We start from the raw sequence: 21,876 nt of genomic DNA, 5'->3' as shown, positions 1-21,876 counted from the left end.
TTCTCTTTTCTTTATATAAAGAAAGGGCTTGGCTACTTCACACAAATTAGCTCCCACCAACTTGCAAAAAGGACGAAATTATACCATGATGACGGCAAAGGAAACTACACCCATGCTAAAGGTTTTTCACTTTATTCTATTTCTACACATCCTTCACTATGGTAGCAAAGCGTCATTAGTTCTTCAATTTTCCTTGTGTTACCGAGGAAGAAGCGTGTTATGTTTATATATAGTTTAGAAAGTGTTTTAATTTCGACACGAGAGGAATTTTCCCAAATTTCACCGATTAATATTATTAATTACAGATTCCTGCCGAAATATCTCATATAAAATCTCGAAACTCTTCGAAAAGTTTATCGTTATTAATCTACACAAAATAAAACTCGTTGATCTTTTCGTTAAAATTGAGAAATTCAAAATCCCTCAAGATACCAACAGTATGAGAACAATTTGTGTCTCGAAACACCAAAGCGAGAACAACTTCTTCTTAGGGAGGTAGGGGAGGTGGAAGCTTGAGAAAATTATTAAGAAATGATTTATAACATTTTTATCAGTATATTCTTAAAATTCTTTTATTAAAAAACATATTTCCATAATGGTACCTAGTAATAAAACCTAGAGTATTTTTCTTAGCTTTAGTTTTTAGAGATAATTATTGCAAAGCAAAATGTTAGAGATGAAAGTTAAGAACAACAAAAAATGCAACTAAAATAAAAAACAAAAAAGCTATAGAATAAATACAACTAAAAAACAAGAGGCTCACATGAATTTAATCCACTACAAGGCAAATTTTTCTGCAATGCCCATGAATGATAAAATTTGAAGTAAAGTTACTTGGCAATACGAAGTGAATTCTCGGTCCCCTTAAAGATCGAATCAGAGAGACAGGGTCACATGATTTACCGACGAAGTTTTAAGATGACGAAAGCTTCTTCTTCTTTTCAATCATCCTGTTATTCGTTCTATCAGAATCGGAGGAAAATATCTTTTTCAAGTTTCAAAATGTTTCTACCATTCATCGATCACTCAGGGTGACAATTATTAAAAAGGAAAAACACCATTTGACTTTACCATTAAAGTGGGCGGAAAATGGAGATAAATGTTTTTAGACAAAGAATGTTAATACTTCTACAAGTAAACAGACGACCACCAGCACCTGCACCTTGTTTGAAAAACACAACACCTTGCTGTCGTTTCCTCAAATGTCACCACACGATAAACTGTCTAGATATTGTCAATCAAAAAAAACCAAACCAAATGTCATGTAGGTCACAAAGGCTAATCTCCTTGAGTGACTGCAACGTAAAATCCTAGAAAACCCATTCGTTTGAGGAATTATACACTTCTTGGCATTGTGTTTTTACCATGTAAGGTTCTGGTGGATCTATTTTTTTTCAAGAAATACTGTGAGCATCATTTCTAATTGTTTAAAAGGAGATTACCTGTGATCAGGTTGACCACAATACTTCCGCCCCTTATTATAATGAACCACCCATTTCCAATCAGTTTCCTCTTGGAAAAGAAATTGTGTATCACAAAATAAATAATATATAATTTTGTTATTATGATTACAAGGTAACAACAAATTATAACGGAAATGGTTTCAAGGATGTTGTAAATTTTGAGAAGCTTGGCGAAAAAACCTTTCATACATTTGAGGGGACCCCTGGAAAAGTTGTTTTTATTTAAGATTTTTAGAAGGGCAAAATATTCTAAAAGAGTAAAATATAAAAAAAACACAATTTTGATAAAAAAAACAACAAATTAAATGATAAAATTTCCTCTTTCTAAAGTATCAGCAAAATAACGCAAAATTTTAAACGAATAACTTATCTATATTTATTTTACATTGACTTTTTACGTCTATTGACAAAAAATAATATAATTTACAAAGGGTTGACAAAAAGATAGGGGTAGATTTCAAATATAAAAAAAATCCAAATAAAATATCGTAAAAACATAATTTTCAGGTTCTCTAAACTCTCTAGGATTAAGACCTATTCGGTTAGTAAGGCATGCAAACGATAGGACAGCAAAATAGTCCTCAAAGACACATTTCCTTTCATAAGCTCATTGATTGCTGGCCTCGTTGTAAAGTAAATCTTCATATAAAGGCAATTCAATAAAACTAATAGTCTATTAGTTGGAATAAATTCTGCATTTCGAGAATAGTATTCTACGTGTGAAGATCACAGATTATATTTTCGAAGAACATGATTATTCCAGCTGACATAAATGTCAAAACAATATCCATCTGAGGTCCACCTGTCGTCCATAAAACGTCCATAAAACGCCAGGCGAACGTTATGTGCCAGTTGGGTGATCAGAAATCACTACAGAAGCAAGCCAATATCTGACCCAGTAAACCAAAATAAAGCTAAACCATTGTTCCTTTATATTCCAGAGCTACAACCCATACTGTTTTGCATGTTTTTACAGCATTTTTAACACCCATTTTCCGAACATGTAACATCTCAAAGAGTGAATTTTTGGCAAGCTAAATATTGACTTTTGACACCATGATCATCCACTGTCACCGTAATAAAGCAAATATGAGAACAAATATGGTGGAAATGGACTTATCATAGAGTAGATCTTTTTTGTTCAGAGTGTTTCCAATTATTATACGTTAAAATTCAACATATGTATTCCAGACGTAGGGCCCAGCCATTTTGTAGAAAGCCGAGGTTCTGGTTCACATCATTACCTCATCTAAATTTAGCCATTTTGTATAACAATTTTTAAATTAAACGGTAGAGCCTCTGCGTTTTTATCTGGAACAACATGGAAGTGAGAATCACTCCTATAATTACGTATCTAAGTACGTCACTCCTCCTAGGCGATTACAGGCTAGAATACATTGAACCTGGACTATGGAGACCATCTGCTGGGTCAGTTTCTTGTCTCGATTTCCCTCTCAGAATACGGACTCGCTGATGATCAGTATAGCTAGGTGGTTTATTTTCTTCATACTGTATATCGCTCTTATTCGAGTCTTTATTTTTCGTTGGTCTGAATGTCGACATAGGACTATGACTGATATCGGTCATCGGGCCGTCACGACGAGATGACGGTAACGTATTACCTGACGCCTGAGGTTGTTTCCGCTCGTGTGTGTCTTGCGGAACGTTCGTGTCGAACGCTTGAAGTTCGTATAATATATTCGAAAGTTCTGAAGAGATATTTGACATTCGGTCTGATTCCATACCGAAGGAACCACGCCTTGAATCGTCATCATACGGTTCTGACTCATGACCAAAAGTGTTCTTTTTACGACGTTCTAATGACATTTCGTAGTGTGGCGGTGGGGCGGGGAAGTAAACGGGGAGACCGTGTTGCGTGTTGGCGCCACTCGTATGCTGAAAAACAAAAAAGTCAAGAGAATGAGAATTCAGAGCGTTTTTAATGAACGTCAATATAATTTAAAAGGTACGAGTTTTTTCATAGTTATCATAAAGTCAGTATTGCAAATCATCATTTAATGGTTCAAATTCAATTAATTCTTCTTACCGTTTCAACACTGAGTATACTGCTAGCTTTACTGTTCGATCTTCGTATAGGATGTTTGTGGTGATTATAGCTCGCACTGCCATCAACCTCATCTAGATCTTTCCATCTCTTTGGCAATGTATTATTACGGCTTAACGTACTGTTTTTACTGATAGTTCCTCCGTGAAATGTTGATGGCGTCAGTTGTCCGTCTTCCTCCGTTAACGTGTCGGTTCGACGTGAAAGGAGCGGTTTTGTTTCGTGTGAGGAGTGAGGTGTACTATGGGGAAAAATATGAATAAATGAGAGATTTTAGTCATGACTTTTTCAAGGGACTATGAATTTACCTTGAGGATTATTTGACTTACGAAAAGTAATTTTATGATTTTTTGCGGCCGAGTTGCCATGTCAAAGGTTTAATGTATATAAAAATAAACACAACGGCAGACAAGGAACGTATTATTCAAATGTAAATTGACTAAATGGAATCAAAATACTCACTTGTTGCTAAATCCAATACTTCCACCGTACATTCCTTGGTATGCTGAGTCCCATTCTAACGCTTCTTCGGAGCTATGTTGTTGAAGATTCCGCACTTGGGGCGGTGAAGGGCGGCTGTCTGTTGATGTCCGCTTTGACGGGCGCTTGATCAAAAACTTTTGGTCATTAGCTGAAACCTCTTCCGCTAATTCGGTGTTTGAAGAAGTGCCGTTTGGCGAATACTGGAAAAAGAAAGACAAACAAATTGAGAATTTGAAAGAATTGAACCGACAACGAAATGCATGGATTGTACCTGAGTAATCACTTTTGATGTTCACAGATACAAGAATATTTGTAATAATCCGATCCAAGTTGACTCGAATCTAACTCCCCTTGTGGCATAGGTGTAGCGATTAGGTACACGCAGAGGAGGAGTTGGCGATTTTAAGACAAAAATCATTCAGGAAATATCCTAATTTACTGTTAATCATCCATAATCTTCCAAATTTAATTTTAGACTAACCAAGGTTTTAAAATTTCTAAAAAGGCGCCAATAGTTAGTGATTACTAGATTTAGTGTGTTACAAGCTTTCGTATTATGTGGTCTAACCAACGTAAGCTTGTTATGGATATTATTAATTGCTTTTCAAAATAGTCTCTTTTTGATATTGAAGCCCCCGTTGGTTTTGCTTGGTCATTAAAATCTCATTCAACAACTACAGTACTATGATTCATGAAAGATATATCACATGTTTTAGTAAGTTTGTTTAACAGATTTTTCCTTTTCATTTTTTGTTCCCTTTACTGAGCTTAGCACCCTCAAAACAGAAACCGATGCTTTCTTTTTGACCACGTTAGACAAGGAAGAATTGATATTTGAACATAAAGTATTTACTCTTAGTAGCTTTTTAATGAAAAAGAAGGTTTTATAGGAATCGGGGTTAAAAGCTCTGCCTGTTAATTTAAGAGTGTCGGTTGATTCTGTTTTTCATTTTTTCGTTTGGTTGCTTCCTCTTATAAATATTCATCAAAACAAACCAAGGACAAAAATATTATACGCTCTCACAAGAAGTTATAAGATAAGGAAATTGCACTTGGAAACAAACAGCATCACATGTTGTATTATGAAACATTAAAATGGTGCCAAATACAAAACGAATAATGAGCAGTAATTGATGTAAACTAATCCAGTAATTACTCCAAAAGTCATTAACTAGTATTCTGAACTATTGAACTATTTTTGGTCAGACAATGTAACTTGGCAAGCTGTATGGTTTCTTGTACACAATTTTGCGGAAGTCGTTTTACATAATCTTCTTTTCCTGCTTTCAAAGAGAAATTGCTGCAGGTTTTTGGATGAAGGCCAAAAAAGAGGAATCATTCGACTCGTTTAGCAAGCTAGCCCGTCCACCTAACCAAACATTAGTTTAGATGAAGTCTATATTATACAGCTTTGGTAAGGTCTGGGCTGATAATTTGCGCCATTTTTGCAGCGGTGGATTGATTCTACAATATCCCTTATTTGTCTTTGTGAAGCTCATGTTTTGACTTTCAATCCATGTGGGAAAACCATGAAGGCCGCGTAAATTATGTTGGAAATAACGGCTCTTCAGGGTTAAAAAAGGAATTAGTGTGAAGCAACTTACTGTCACAGTTTCTTTGGTGCTGTAGGAGTTTCTTTTCTTGGAGTTTGACCTCGATGAGGTTCGATGAGCTCGTCGATCAACATAACAATGATAAAACACCAAGTAAAGTCCCTATGGGAGAGACACGGGGTATTAGAATAACGATAAAATCAAGTAAAGTAAGTTCCTATGGGAAGACAGGGGAGGGACACGGGAGGATAAAACACCAAGTAAAGTCCTTATGGGAATTACAAAAGACACAAGGACGTCAGAATAAGAACAAATCACCAAGTAAAGACACTCTCCAATGACAAAAGACACAGGGAGTTAAAATAAAAAAGGTCCTCGATTGGAATGACAAAAGAGAACTGGCATGGCGATAGATCACCAAGTAAAGCCTCTAAAATCACAATGTAAACAAGATTTGAAATTATAACTGTTTGGTCGTTCAACGTTATATTGGCGTCCTGTGAGATTTGAATGGATTTCGAAGCAATGTCGTTAGTCAGCAGGTAAGTTACCAAAGCATAGCTTTCTTAATATAGGGAAAATCAATCAAAAAATATATATTTACCTCTGCAGCCGTCAACGCAGCAAAGAAATAGTGATATAGAATTTCCCCATTATATTTCAAGAACATGGTTGCTGATCCCAACACCAGCAAATGCAGCAACATCAAACAAAATGAACAGTAGATAGCTCCTTTGGCGTGGAAAAGTATCTTGGCGTTCAGAAGTTCTCTGTCACTTGCCAATGATACTCGAATCAGAATGTAAACGATCAGAGTTCCCTATGATGAAATAAATAAGAACTTATGCAATAAAAATCAAATTAATTAGGAAAAGTCAAAAGGCCAAAATCAAAGTACTTTTTTATAATAATCATTAAATTTGAGCTGGGCTTCCGTTGTTACTAATTCTCAAAATTTTCACTCTTAAATGTTGACTTGAAAGTGGGCTTAAAAATTCTCAGTATTGTTGTAGTATTAGGTGATCGAATTTTCTCATCCAAATTCTTTTAAAAAACACGTAAATTGTCAGCGTGACTGTAACCTTAATTCAATATATGTACATCGTGAAAGACATATTGAACTTACAAGGATATACAGTAACACAGGCCCACCAATGATAATACCGACCAAATATAATGAAATATTGACCACACATCTCGATTGTAAATCAAATTTATTGAAATACACTAAAACACCGGTCACTGCCACTATCATGATCGGGATTCCTGAGTAAAAAAATAACAAAAAGATTAATTTGAGACCAAACCAGATACTGTCCTGTGATAAAGTTTTATTTTTGTGCAAGTTTACAGTTAAAAAAACTTAAAAATCCCGGAGCAAGAGAGCAATAGTGTTTATTCCGGCTTTCAAGTTAGGAGGATTTTTCAAGTCGTCTCTCGGAGCAATTTTCAGCTGTATACATGATTTCATTTGAAAGAAACTTGTTGTTAGAGGAAGAAGGTAAATTGAAGTAGGACTAGAATACTTTCATTGCAGAACAAGAATGTTACCGTCTCTTGTAAGAACACATCTTATTTCACAACTGAAGTGTGAGAAATTTTCTAGACAGGAGACCGCTTACCCCATCCGATGAAATAGAACAAGGCTAATCTTCCATCTCCTTTATCGATGACCAGTCTGGTTGAAAGATACAAGTGAATAGCCTCGGCGAATATCCAAGCGAAGAATGCACATCCGAATAATTGTAAACATCCGATCAGTGTGTAGCAGAAATACTAAATTGAAAAGGTTTATCATATAATACACGAAAAGGACAGAAAATTTTATATCAACTTAATAAGATATTTGCTCAAACTGACAAAATTTAACCGAATTTTAGTTACATTCCCTACATTGCGAGGGTGTAATGTCTTGCCGAGCATACGTATTATTCAAATAGAATCCCCCTTCTCCGGTCTTTATTGCAGTCTATCATTATCAAGCTATCAACGAGCAACTGAAATATATAAACCATAAGCATATTGTGAAAGAACGATAAACTATCAATCAATCCATACCTGACCATATTTAGCAGGCACCAATTCCATGGTTGAAAGGAAGACAGCACCAGTAAATATCATCAAACAAAAGATGATTGTCAATGTGATGTTGACCAAGATGGCTTTGCGGTCCGAATCTGCATATCTGTGGTGGTTCAAAATGAAGAATCATAAGTTGAATGTGGACAGGTGTAGAAATTGAATACTCGACTCTAAAGCTTCGGTGTTGGAATTGAGGGGCCCTGGTCCCTGCAGCTCCAACAGTTCATAGATCCCCGAGCCGCCATGAAATAGACCCGGTGAAAATGATCGAGATGTTGTCTAAAAGTTCTAGATTATCGGGCCATCCAAGTGGAATATTGATTCTCTCTACCTAAGGCTATTCATAGAGTAGAATTGATTCACAACCCCCCCAGCCAGAGTGTCAGAGTAAATACCAGGAAAATGAATTGGAAAACCCAGGAGGCGGAGTAAAATAAAGAGATTTTACAGAATTTGAAGAGGTGAAAACTTACGGCGAGCAACAGACGTGTGAGAGACAAGCTAAGAATGCCAAGAAAATACAAAGGCCAACACCCACTGCCACAGCTAACGATATTTGTAAATGAATCATCTTTAATGGCGGCTGAAATGGAAAAGGGAAGAATTAACTCGCGTTTTTAAAATTTGGCAAAAACCTATAAGAACACGAAAAAAACTGGTTGAAAATAGCTAACTTTGTATGGAAAATATTTTAACTTAAGGATGAAGAGCTAGGTTAATGAATTAAAGTAAGATTCGAACTACATATCTGCTCATGTATCAAAACCTTTATCATTCTAGTTTCTCTAAACTACATTCAACATGCATTTATAAGACTCATAACAACCTATAAAATTGAAGTCTTCAGGACGCGAACGCTGAATTTGCAGAACAGAATGATTTTGTACCAAACAAAATATCAATGCCATAACATTGTTATTTTCTTCCTCTCAAAACATTTTCTGTTATTCTTTCTCCAATTTACGAAATATTGTCTCCAATAAAAACATAAGTCACCTCCCAATAAAAACATGAAAATATTTTTCTCGAAGTGGCACTTTATCATTCCATTTCAAAATACATTTAAGAAAAAAATTGAAACGTTTATATAAATTTAACCCCTTTCAGTCCAAAGGTTCCGTTGGGCAAGAATCCCATTTTTGGCCGTCTGTAACTCCGATAGAATGAGATTTCTGGAGCTCTCGTAATTTCTACTAAACCGAGACCTCGCATTCTTTCTTTTTCAAAAACTACAAAGCTCTTGGATTGATAAAATTCAAGGCGTTTTCGAAATAATACTAAACGGTTAAAAGACTTCTGCTTACCGTGGGAACAATAACAGCAAAATTAGTCAAGTGATTGCATTGACAGATGACCTCAGTATCCGTGGTGTTTGCTACTTCACATCCTTCTGTCGACCATGAACCGTGCTGACCCCTGCAGAAAATAAAAATGAGAAAGATACTTAAGATATGCTAACAGATTGCTGGGGTTGAGAATATCGACTATCTTGTTTCTGTCCATATGTTAGCCTGACCTTGGCACAACATTGTCTAATAGAACTGGAAAAATAGATAGCGACAGTAACTTTTAATTCAAATGAGTGTAATTATTCAAGGTTGTGCCTCAATTATCTAAGAAAATCGTGCCGCTTTTATTCAATGAGAAATTTCCGAGAGTCGAGAGCTTGCTTTCTAAGGTGAATCTTTCCTCATATTCCCTCTTAAAACAGCCAGGTCAAATTGAGAAATCTTAGGTTAGATTCTAGAAGCTTCGTGAAAATAACAACAAAAACGACCAGAATCCAAGATAGATATTTTTCAATTGAAAAGATGTTGAGAATATTGAAATTAAGGGGGGATGAAAGTATATTATAAAACATCTGCGTGAAAAATCTAATGTGGTAAAATGGTGAAATGAAATTTTCAAAGTATAAATGAAATGGGAAAAAGATTTTATCAACTTATTCAAAATACTTCATATGATTTTAAATGTACCAAAAGAGACTTGTATTAAGCATTGAAATTCTCAGAATTTTCCATGGACATTAGGAGTGATTGAATGATTTTTATAAAAAAAACAACTTTGAATTCGAAGCTTATCACAGCATTATTTGCGATGGGATTTTTGTTTTTGAGTCATAAGGACTTTGATATAATTTTATTGAAGTTCCTTGATTAAATCAGAGGTGTTATCAAATTTTTTGAATATTTCCATTTTGGTATCCAACCTATATATTAGAGAGTTTCCTAAGTCACAACTAATAGAAGCAAGCACCTTTCTTGCAAATGAAAAAAAATTAAAAAAACATTAATACTTACTTTTCAAAGTCCCAGTAAACGCATACACCTTCTTTATGTGCTTCCTATAAAAGTGAAATTGGAATGAATTTGACTTTAAACAGAAAGAAATTGACAACCTAGGCCAAACTCCATTATGGGTTTATGTCCGATAATTTATCAGAGAAGTTCTTCCAGGTTTCAGGAGATTCGAATCTCACATTTACGTCAGATAAACGCGGTAACCAAAATTTCACTCAAATTCTCAGGCTCTTTCAGAGTCATCTATCTTGAAATACAGTAATCTTTTCTTAGTATATCACAAACACAAGGCACATTTCATCATCGTCCAAACATTGGGTTGCAATAACATCACGTTTTGTCACCCACATTTAAAACAGATAAGTCCTCCTAAAGTGATATTCTATCAACCACCTTGCAATCAATCAACAAATCGTCCCAGCTGACAAACGACGTTGTATCGACGTTCATCTAACGTTTCATTGGTGTCGTGAATTCTAAATGGACGAAGTGCTGATGTTCTGAGTCAGCTGGAGTTTTAGAGGGAGGAGATTTAACACTCGGATATATTTTAGCCGATCTGTCATTTATGGTGCTGATGTCGAATATCTATTTTGAGTGTATTGAACCTGGAGGTCACTTGTGCTTTTGAATTTAAACTGGGAGCATTCGAAAAAAACAACAACAACGAAATAGGTAAACATTGCAGGAAGCTTGCAGAATCAATCTCCGAATTAAGTAAAAAAAATATTTATGAGAACATGAGGTTAAAACTTTAACGCATTCTACTAAGAACAAACTAAGAATAATCTGAGCCCCCGAATTCTAGTCTTTTAAAGCTTGTATTTAAAGTTCAGATGTTTATTTATTTTCTTGTGTAAGTAAGTAATTCGGTATTCCCTGACTGCGGAAAATCAAATTCAAATATAAAATCCAGTTCCTACAACAACGAAACTTAAAAAATATCCTATAAATTCTCACGTACAAGAGTTTTTTTGAAGCGATAAATCTGAATGAATCACACAGTCACAGTCAAAAGGAATTTCTAAAACCCTTTTGCACATGAACACATATCTATCAGAATTAACTCACAACCACAAGGCCTTAATAATAATCTTATCAAAACGATAAGAAAATTTTTCTTGTTTTTGAGATATTTCTATTTGCGAAGGAGATTCTATCCAATAGATGGACACAGTATGACCAGGTCTAGGAAATCTCCGAAAATCTTTATCCTTAAAAGCTACACATTTTCGCTGAAAAATCATTGAAAGGTAAAAAAGAAGTCAAGAGCATGACACTTTGAAATTTAAGTGGTAAGGTGTTTTCGGTATTAACATTAAAGACCAGTAATTAGGTCCTAATAGAGACGAAACTGAGCAAAATTCACGATATCAGATAAATATTAGATATAAATTGGGAATGCTTAGCAATTAGAAACTTTTTAAGAAAGTAAGATTCTCTTACCTGGTCTTTGGGAACTTTGAAGATGATTTGTGCTGGTGATTTCAATGTTGTGTTTTTCTTGGAATGTAGTTTGGTAAAGGAGAGAGAAAAGACGTCTGATAAAATTTGTCCCCTGAAAAAAAAATGAAAAGAATTATAAATTATAGTCCACTTTTTAATTATTCGAATCTTTTTATACAGAAACAAATTCTCCACTAAAAAACAAACTAAAAAGTCGGGAGCACCACATGAGAATATAGTGGATAATCTTTTCACTGAGAAACCGAATTCCTACAAGTTTATGAACGTGTTTGACACTAGGAAACCCAGAAAATTGAGAAGAAATTAATATTTATAACAACCTAAAGTGTAGCCAAGACAGCGTTAAGAAGATTTTGGTATTAAAGTAATAACTTCATATCATAATTCGTTTATCTTCAAAACAAAATGGAATGGAAAATTGGATTATTTTAGTACACTGCACTTCCAATTCCAATAAACTGCATCGATGACTTGAAACTTTATTACAAGGCATAATAGAATCGAGCATTATTTTTCCCTACCAAAATTATCAACAAATTAAAGTATATTAATTCCATAAAAATTGTTTTTCTGAACATATTTCTTTATATTTATCTTAAAGAAGAAACAATCTGCTCTATACTGGACCAAAAATCTTGAGTTTTAATATTTTGACTTTCACTGACTTCAATTATGTTTTCACGTTCCTCATAACTTTCTAGAACCGAAAGTTACAGCTGGCTAAAGGACATACGTAGATAAGGAAAATTTAGTTCAAGTTTCGTTGATAGCTTTAAAGACTACAAAAACAACAAGCTAAAACCCTAGACGACATTATTGTGGTCCCGTCTGTCAGAAATGTATAAAAGAAAAAGTAATAATGATGACATCATCAAAATATGATCAACATTTGAAGTCAAAACATTAAAGTAAAATCGAAACTTCGGGTCACTTCAGTAAAGGGTTGGTGTTATAAAAGTTATATCAGTCTAAATTGGTGTTAAATAAAATCTCTGACGTTACAAACAAGTCCGACTGAAGTCTGAATTGAGACAAAACGTGATAAATCCTAACATTTCCAGAAATTTAAGGAGAAATAATCGCACATCAAGTTTATCATTTAAAAATTTCAACGAATCAGTTTTAACACTCTTTAAATTCTTAATAAAAACACTCTTTTGAAAAATTACTTTTTAAGTGTAGTAGCAAAAATAATTTCAATAGAAAAAGCAAGTGAAAATTTGTGAAGAATCTTGGTTGGATTCTTTAGAAAGAAAGAGAAAGATGAGAATAGAAATAAAAATCACAACAAACGTATAAAAATAACTGTTACATGTTTCCAAAAAATTCTTTCCTTTGTACTTTATAAGCATTCCTTCTTCAATTGAAAATTTTAAAAATGATTTTAGTGCGTGATAGTTTATGGCAAGTATGAAACTAGGTAATTTTTGGGTCATGATATAGTTTGGGTAGTTTCATTGTTTCATTTCGCTAGTATTTTTTTTTAAATTTCCCTCTTAAGCACCTCAAAACTGGTAGTTGTAAAACGGTTTCTTTTGAAAAATAAGTTTTCATGAATCATATTCCAAAATAAAAGGAATTTGATAAGAACTTTGACATGATAAGAAAATGAGATTTTTATTGATAAAATAACTCACCAAGAAGCAACTGAGACGGGGTTACTACTTTTGATTCTTATTTCCAAAATTTTTTTGCAATATAACCAGGGGTATATATAAGGGTCATATCTTTTCCGTAAATAGAGCTTTAAATGGATTCTTTGAAAGGGGTGGTGTTGAAGACACCTGACTCTGAAAAATTGAAATTACACTGCAAAGTTCTTTTTTATCCCACATCTCACCAGCGTCTACTACTATATAACGTTAGATGGACGTTCAAAACAGCCTTATGTCTACTATTTCTGCCTATTTCTAAGTAACGGCAGCTTCATATACACAAACACTCCATAATTAACAATACATAGCTACATTAAACGGTATAATTTGCCTTCCAAATACCCAGAATAGAAAACAAAACTAAAACCTGAAAAAACCATAACACAGACCAACACTTTCAGTTAAGAGTAGGAAAGATTTTCAGGAAACAAAAACAAATTCTAACAAATCTACAGACACACAGAGTCCAAGGGACAAATCGTGAATGTAATGTGATCCTCAGTAATTTTGTTGTTTTTGTTAATAGTTTAACAACCTAATTGTTAAGAACATTTCCCAAATTCGCTCAAAAAAGTTTTTTAATTTAAGATTTTACTCCAAGTTGACAAAAATACAAAGTATTCTGGAAACTTCATGGAAATCCCCTTTGACTGCAATTCAACAATTCAAAGCCTTAAACGTATTTGAGAACACAGCATTCTGTATTAGTCTGGGTAAATATTGTGTTCTTAAAAAGTTTCATTTTCTAATAGTTTTTATCTTTTGATTCTTGATTTGTTTTTGTAATCTTTATATTTGGTGATTAAGTTACACGAATACGCGAATGGTCTACATTAATAGTTTGACAACCCTTTCAAACAAGGTGTTTAACACATTTTCAATTGATTATAGAATCAATTGCTAAAGTACCGTTAAAAATCGAAAGTAAATAAATTCGATGAAAATCAAAACAGATCATCAGTTGTAACATTTAGTCAATAAATACCACAGCATAACTCTAAAATCGTTAAATTCACACACGAATTGCAAGGTTAATATGAATCTTGAAGAAATGATACTAGATACAAAGATGAAGTTTAAAAAATATCGAACTTGACAGAATGCAGCAGAATGTGCAAATAATGGAGGTTTTCCCCAAAATTATAATTTGATCTGGAGGCCAGGTATAAACAATAAGTTAGTTTGAATGGTGTCGTTTACATTTTACAGACATTTGTCCATGGCATTCCACAAGCAACCCGCCTTAAAGAAAACTTTCCCGAAAGAAATCAGATGCATCTTCTCAAAACAAGTTTTTCTTATCACTGGTCAAAATCAAGCCAAACACGAGTATTACTCTTTAATGTATAACATATCTTTTATAACAATCAAAACACCTCGTGTGACACATTCCTCATAAACCATTCTCTCTCAAAAAAAGCTTTAAAATTTCAAAGGTTGAAACCCTTAAAACAGATTCCAGAAGGAAAAAAATAGGGAGAAAACCATAGCAAAAATAAAAGTTTTTTCTTGAGAGGATTTAGATAAGAAGTTTATAAATAAAGAGGCTTTAAAACCTTCACTACAGATTGTTATCTATAAACTACAAGTCTTACAAGGGATGACACAAAATTATTTTGTCACATGTTATAGATGGTATAAAGCTTTAATAATTCATGGCTCAACCAATGGCTCAAAATAACCGTATAATTGGAATTTAGAAAATTTCAACAAAAGCCCCACCGCCGTAGTAAAGTATTCATGATATGCACCATTGCTATGTCTTCCACGGACCCAACAGCGGATTGGTTGAAATTGACGTTTAATCAGTCAATACGTCATTTATAACCAATCAGCTGTTGGGTCCGTGAAAGACATTGCAATGGTGCATATCATGAATAGGTCAAATCTAATGGTACTGGAATACGCATTAATAACTGGTCATATTGAAAACAGCATCCTCATGATGAGCTACTGTTAGCAGCAGGATTTATTTAGGTTAAAAAACCATACAAAATTAAGGCCAAGCAGTCAAAACATCTTTCTCCTGGCCCCATCAAGGGTGAAAATAAAAATGGCTGTATGACAAATTTCCAAAATTTCCAATTTTCATTGAAAAAGAAGACTATATGTTGTACAAAATGGGATATAGAAATTTAATAAAGAAATTGATAAACTGATATCAAAAGACGTATTGGAAAAAATATTTTCCATTTTCGTACAGTTGATGAAATAGACTAAAATTTGAAGAAAGAAGGAGGCCAAGCAATTTTATCTCAAATTTTACTATCCATTTATTACATTACTCAAAAAAATCAAAACAAACTTTCAAACGTAATAATTTTGTTCAAAAAAAACTGACGTCGCCCGAGGAAAGTTTTGTTTAGGAAATGACTCGTTCTTTCCGTTACTCTATGCTTACAACATTGTAAAAAATAATAAACATTTTTTCGTAAGAAACTGTCGGAGAACTTCGCTCAAATAATTGTGTTTTAGTTTTATATGATCTAGCTTGGTCATGAATTCTGATAAGCTTAAGATCTTTTCTTGTTCATATTCAGGATCGAGAAGAAACAAGCCCGGGCCAGCTATTTATGCAGGAAAATAGTGAAATTATAGCTGCAGTTAATTCGACCCTAATATTAGAGGAGGCCATCACTTCAGCTTTGCTGTGAGAAAAGCTAGAATTTTTGCCCCCGTTTTTAACTAAGGAGCTCACAAATTTAAAACTGAAGCACTTCTAAGGTACAAAAAATAACTAAATAGACTTACTCGTCAATTTCTTTGATCTCTGGTGTTGGCATCAGTTCTGACAATGTTTTGTATTGTATGGAAACGCTGGCTGAATCTAAAATAGGTAAAAGGTTGAAAGGTTGATAAACAATGAGAATAACTACAGAAAAAAATACAATATTTGAGCATTTTTGTAGCATCTTTAGAGTAGCAGAGGACCGAAGTGATGTTTTAGCGACAACTTTTAGATCTTAAAAGCATTCATATAGATGAAAGTATGAAAGACAAACTTCAACTTTATCCGTTTTTTAAGCTTGTACTAAATTCGAGGCAGGTTACTTATATCTATGATGTAAGACACAGTAGGTTATCGGTACGAGAAACAAGAAAACATCATCGGAAAACAAACCGCAACAGAAAACATAAAATCTTATACAAAATTTTAATTCATCTTAATTAAGTTTCAACAGATTATATAAACAAAGGTTCCTTTGGCTCAGGCACGAATAAGTCTCAGGCAAATCAAATGACTTATGAACTCCCCTTGTAGTGTGGTTCCCGCATAATAGCAAAAAAAGAGTGCATATTTACAGCGAATGGACTTTAGTACTTTTGAAGTTTCACTTTAGGGTGTTACATACCTTTCAACAACTCATAATTTTCTTTGGGTAAAAGGACAGTATTTCCTTCATCACGTGTTTTCATCATGGACATTTCAAAATCAGTGTACTTGAACGTCTCATTGACTGATGAAATCTTCATGCCTGTTTGGATAAATAGTAGTATTATGATAAACAGATCAGGGAAAGGAAAAAGCCTTTTGAAATACTCTGTCCTTTTCTCCCAAGTAAACCATTTCACAACCTCATCCCCTTATTTTGGTAAAGAACTTTCTCAAACTCCTTTGGTCATCAAAAAACCATACTTACTTAAAGCATCAAAGTTGAACAAAATGTTTTCTTTGAATCCTTTGCTCATTTTGGAAGCGATTTTCATGCTGTATTCTTCTAAGTATTTCATCAAACAGATTGTACCACATGATTTCTGAAAGAAAAGATGATAAATTGAAAAGTCTGGAATGGAAACCTATTGTTTATTTCTTTTGTTAACATCTCGCATTTGCATATAAAAATGGTTTAGGGAACTAATCCCAAGAGGAGTATCTGGTAGCATGATTGATTTAAATCCATTACTTCCTCAGAATAGGTCGGCAAAAAGTTATAACAATTGGCTTCAGGACCAGGTGTATCATCTGTAAGTGTCCACTGAAAATAAATCGACAATGCTAACTTACTTCGTTAATTTCGTTCCATTCCTTTTGATATCTTGTGTCCATGAGGGAGTTTGAAATCAAACCATTAAGCTGAAACATAATGAAAAGAAAAGTGAGTCCTAAAGTACTAATAATTGACTTTGTTCCAACTCCTTACAACCGTAAAAACGTGCTCGTTTCGAATCAAAGTTAAAAAATGTAGATCAAAATACGAGAGTATTATCCTTAAAAAGGAGACTAAGAAAAATTATACTGAAAACCACAATACACTCAACTAACCTTGATCAAATTCCTAGCATCCGAGTTAGGTACAGCATCAACCAATACTTGGGATACAGTCACATTCAAAGCACGATCTACCACCCTTCTTAACGCCTCTCGACGCCATGTGAAGTGAGGAAGGGCGGAGATTCCATTGGTAAAATTGAGAAGTTTGATCAGAAAATTCTCTTCGTCCAAAATTCGTTTTTGATACAAGATGATCTAGAATGAAAGAAACGACCGTCATTGCAGCGTTATCCTGATTACTCCACGCCGTATTTTAATTTCGGATGAATAATATCGAATGAATTTGAGCAGGGTTATAGGCTGAAGTAAATTTAATTTAATTTACAGTAATATATTTCCCAGGTCTTTAAATTAATTGTATCAAAACATTACGTCAATCACAAACAATAGAATACAGTCGTTTTTCTTTCGTGTTTTCGATTTAAAACAAAATGCAACAAGATTTTGAATGTTTGAATCAAGAAGCAGGTCAGGTTATCACATTGGAATTCTCACATCTGGGTGCTTACTGAGTAGTGAAAAGATAATCTTACCATTCTGTCAAATGCATCAAAGTTAAAGGGCGGTGGTGTGGTGGAAGTCTTCTTCTCTTCATTGGGCGGCGGGTTCTTTGATTTGCTTCCTGGTGGACTGAATTCGCACTTGTTTCGCACCATGATGTACCCTGAAACAAAATGTGTTGGAGTCGTTATGAATGGTTAAGTACCGCCGAATCGGTTGAACAATCTATTCACAGTAATCGGTGATTTAAGCACGTGTAACACAAAATGGGCTTTTCCAGAAATAGTCCGTGCCCCCCTGCTGATGATATCGGATATCCAGGGGGTTAAATATCTACAAGGGAGCGGATATCCAGGGGGTAAAGTGTCTTTTCAAGTAAAAAAATACGATATCCAGGGGTAAGCATCTTTTATTTTCATCACTCTGTCGGAACAGTGTCGAGAAAAAGCTGTCGTCGTCTGGTACAGGCTAACGGCCAGCCGACTTGGTTACCTATAAACCAAATGTAGCATAGAGGTAGCGTTCCCATAACAGTCTACTATCCCGTCACTCTCCAAAAAAGCTGTCAATGTAAACAGGGTCTAATCAATAATGCTCACCTTCTGCACAAATACATTGATATGACCCAAGAGTATTGACACATCTTGCATTGTAATCACAAACATCAGGCTCATCATCAATAGATGGTGACGTCATATTCATCTCCATGCCAACACCGCTACCATCTTCCGTTGGTGCTTCAGTGTCACACTCGTCGATGTCTGTGGTGAAGAAAAGAGAATTTAATATCTTATTAATTTAACGATTTTAGTCTAGGATTGTAACTATTCCCCAAGGAAAGTAATTTATTGTACTTTGATAGAGTTGATTCTTATATGTGACCTGGATCGTCAAGAAGGTCAAATAACAACGCGATATGGTCAAATTGTGTGAACCAACAACCTTCCGATTAGAGTCAAGCACGCTAAAACTCGACCACTACTCCATATTTGTTGTTACTATCTAAGGAGCCTAGTAGCGGATTTTTAACATTAAGCTAGCGTTATATGGACGTTATAACGACGTTCAAACCCTCACCTTCACATTTTGGGAATGGATGGTTAAAGAATCCAGTTCCAGTACACGTTAAATTCTGATGTCCCTCTCTCTTGAATCCTTTACGGCACGTCACGCGAACTTTTCCCTTCTCGCCAAAAACATATTTCTTTGGATGTAAATCACCGTTCGGTATCTCGTCCATCAAACAACGTACTAGGGAAAGAAATTAAGAAAAATAAAATTGATTGAGATGGCGGTTTATAATTCGAAAAGAATTAGCTGTTATGCTTTAGAAATGTGAAGACTTTCTATGGACAGATAGTTGTCGTCTGTTTTCAAGAATGGATTTCCATTAGGTATACGTTGCTTCAACGTTCATCTAACGTTATTTGGACGTTGTGAAACATTAGATGAACGTCGAAACAACGTTTTGTGCCAGCTGGGAAGCCAACTAAGGCGGATAGTAGTACAAAATGGTTTTTTAGACACACTATGGACAATACTTTGAGTCCAAATTAATATTGGTATAAGTCTATTATAAGTCTATCAATTTACCATTAACTTTGACTTTGAGTTGAACATCAACTTCCCCTGCCGCATTTGTAGCTACGCATGCGTACTCCCCTCTGTCTTCTTTGATCACTTTCTTCAATGATAAAGTCCCATCTTCCACTGTCGCTCGTTCGCTCAATTCTGATCGCTCACCGTTCTTGATTTGATACCATCTGATGACAGGTGAGGGATCACCAAAGGCAGAACAAGTGACATGCGCTGACTGCGATGAAAAGACGGTAATGTTCTTTGCACTGATGGAAACGATCGGTGGTACTAGAGGATGAAAAGTATTAATCAGTTTAAGGTAATGCTGATTTCTATACTGTGGACTATCGCTAGTGCCAACTTCAAGTTTAGTATCCAATTCAACTTCAGTTGTTCGAATGCTTCTACAATTCAAAGAAATTCTCAATGGGACTATAATGTGTTTAAAGAAATAGAAAAACAAACGAAAAATTTCAATTAGTCTTATATAAAATATGTTAAAACTAAATTGCAGTTTAGACGAGATAAGAAGAACTTAATGTAAATTCTAGTCAAAATTTCTACTACTATTTGACTGTTAAAATCGATTTTAAAAATTACTTACCGTGTACAGTCAAAGTAGCGGAAACATTCACCAATAACCTTGGACTTTCCGAAAAACACGTGTATTTCCCTTCATCAGAATTCTGTACACCACGAATGACCAGATCGTTGTTTTCCTCAACTGTCAAACGAGAATCTCCGCCACTCGTGCTATCAAGAACACGCTCAGCACCTGTTTGAAATTTCGAAAAATTTTGATTTTTGAGATGTTGAATTGGGGCAAAAAAGCTAGCAAAGCTTCTAACAAGGAATCAATTAAATAATTTCAATGAAGCGTAATTGAATCTATCGTATATTCGAAATTAGAACCTCGATTATCAAAAATTATGTTAATACTGATGGTGCCTTTAAAACACGAAACTCTGTCCTTTTGCAACAGCCCCTGACCACTTCAATTGACGTGACATAAACTAAGCCGTTATAGAAAGGGGAAATATTCCTCAAGTTATAAGCTTTTAGACCATTTTGAAGTTCAAAATCGATGAGAAAAATATTTTCAAAACAAAAATTTTGCTTTTCACAAAGGAATTCAAGCTAAAAGGATTAACTTAATCTGATTCGGAAGAAAAAGATTACAAACTTACCAGTGGAAGAACTGGTGAATTTCCAATACGTTTTGGGTGTGGGTACACCAGTAGAAATACACGTCATAATTGCAATTGGATCTCCCTCGATGACGGTCTGTGATTGAGGTTTGTGTGTAAACTGTTGTGTCACTAGAATTGATGAAAAAGTGAGCTCCTATGAAACTTCTAAGTTTCAAAGCAAAAAGAGCCTCTTGTTCAACTTTAAGTTTTATTTAAAAGACGTTGTTAATTGCGAGCCTTTTTTGGCTCGTTTTAATTCTTTTAATTCTTCGATTTCTTAATTCCGCGGTTAATATCTTGAGGTATTTAACGTCATTAAAAATCTAACTGAATTTAGAAAGTTAGACATGATTTAACCACAAAAATTAGTTGTTTAGACTTTCCAGCCGTTTAGACGATTCGATTTTAAAAGCTGAAAACAATTAGATTTGAATTAAGTAAAAGAGATTTACCGTGAACAGAAACAAATGCTGATATATTTCGCCTCAATCCAGGGCTTTCTGATACACAAATGTATCGGCCAATCATATCAAAGTTAGCATTCGTTAAATTTAACTGATGATTTGAGGCCAATTTAATGTTAGGATTTATAAGATCAGTGATTTTAATGAATGTTTGATTCTCCTTGTTAGATGAAGATGGTTTGTAGAACCATGTGACGGAGGGTGTTGGAACTCCGACGGAGAGGCAATTTAAGGTGTGGTTATGTCCATAGAGGATTTTACCATCTTCAGGTTGACTCGTGAAGTTTTGGGTTACTGCGAATATAAATTTGTTAAAGTTTTTAAGTGAAAATGTATTAGAGCATGCAAAATAAGAGTTTAAGCGCTTCCGTTTCAAATTTGACTTGTTTAATGACTGGTTGACAGTGCTTTAGACGTAGGAAAAATATTGCAGAATCAAAACTATTAGAGTTTTAGGTGGATTAGTGTAAGAAAACGTTTAATCTTCAGTGCAATTTCGAGGCAATCAAAATTTATTGTTAAATATTTCAAAACTGTCAAATTTAAGAAAAGTGTAAACTTTCATAAGTAGAAATTTGATTACCGTTCGATTTTGTTAAAATAGTGAGTTTATGTATCTGCACCTTTGAGGACGGAGTGACTAAAGCGATTTGGAATAATCCGCAGTTCTGACCCGCAAAACCGTATATGATGAAAGTGCTACCTCCATCGCAAAAAAACACACATACTTAAATTCGCTGATCTAGTTATAGAGATTTCATTACTTGAGATATAGTTTTCTACTTTCGAGCACTACAATCAA

The 21,876-nt window shown here is 34.4% G+C and overlaps 1 protein-coding gene across 4 annotated transcripts in view; it reads right to left on the bottom strand.

Moving 5' to 3' along the window:
* Positions 1-2,736: 2,736 nt before the first annotated feature.
* LOC136820239 (uncharacterized) overlaps positions 2,737-21,876 on the bottom strand; it is a 35,737-nt gene continuing 16,597 nt past the window's right edge. For 2 of the 4 annotated variants that reach the window (XM_067076432.1, XM_067076433.1), the window contains 24 exons: positions 21,063-21,368; positions 20,608-20,739; positions 20,025-20,195; positions 19,436-19,708; positions 18,920-19,093; positions 18,442-18,603; positions 17,875-18,005; positions 17,333-17,536; positions 17,075-17,143; positions 16,710-16,824; positions 16,422-16,544; positions 15,820-15,895; positions 11,393-11,504; positions 9,947-9,990; positions 8,951-9,062; positions 8,120-8,229; positions 7,623-7,749; positions 7,187-7,340; positions 6,691-6,830; positions 6,169-6,384; positions 5,616-5,726; positions 3,991-4,211; positions 3,511-3,769; positions 2,737-3,359 (listed from right to left, as the gene is read on the bottom strand). In XM_067076432.1, the coding sequence (XP_066932533.1) occupies positions 2,844-3,359; positions 3,511-3,769; positions 3,991-4,211; positions 5,616-5,726; positions 6,169-6,384; positions 6,691-6,830; positions 7,187-7,340; positions 7,623-7,749; positions 8,120-8,229; positions 8,951-9,062; positions 9,947-9,990; positions 11,393-11,504; positions 15,820-15,895; positions 16,422-16,544; positions 16,710-16,824; positions 17,075-17,143; positions 17,333-17,536; positions 17,875-18,005; positions 18,442-18,603; positions 18,920-19,093; positions 19,436-19,708; positions 20,025-20,195; positions 20,608-20,739; positions 21,063-21,368 (4,058 nt within the window). In that variant the 3' untranslated portion in view covers positions 2,737-2,843. The remainder of the gene's footprint in view (positions 3,360-3,510; positions 3,770-3,990; positions 4,212-5,615; positions 5,727-6,168; positions 6,385-6,690; positions 6,831-7,186; positions 7,341-7,622; positions 7,750-8,119; positions 8,230-8,950; positions 9,063-9,946; positions 9,991-11,392; positions 11,505-15,819; positions 15,896-16,421; positions 16,545-16,709; positions 16,825-17,074; positions 17,144-17,332; positions 17,537-17,874; positions 18,006-18,441; positions 18,604-18,919; positions 19,094-19,435; positions 19,709-20,024; positions 20,196-20,607; positions 20,740-21,062; positions 21,369-21,876) is intronic. The other 2 variants (XM_067076434.1, XM_067076435.1) reach the window with 1 other exon arrangement.

Source organism: Clytia hemisphaerica, unplaced genomic scaffold (assembly GCF_902728285.1).
Source record: "Clytia hemisphaerica strain Z4C2 unplaced genomic scaffold, Clytia hemisphaerica genome assembly, whole genome shotgun sequence".
Lineage (NCBI taxonomy): Eukaryota > Metazoa > Cnidaria > Hydrozoa > Leptothecata > Clytiidae > Clytia > Clytia hemisphaerica.
Note: the sequence above shows the minus strand (reverse complement) of the source record. Positions and strands in the feature narration are given on the sequence as shown.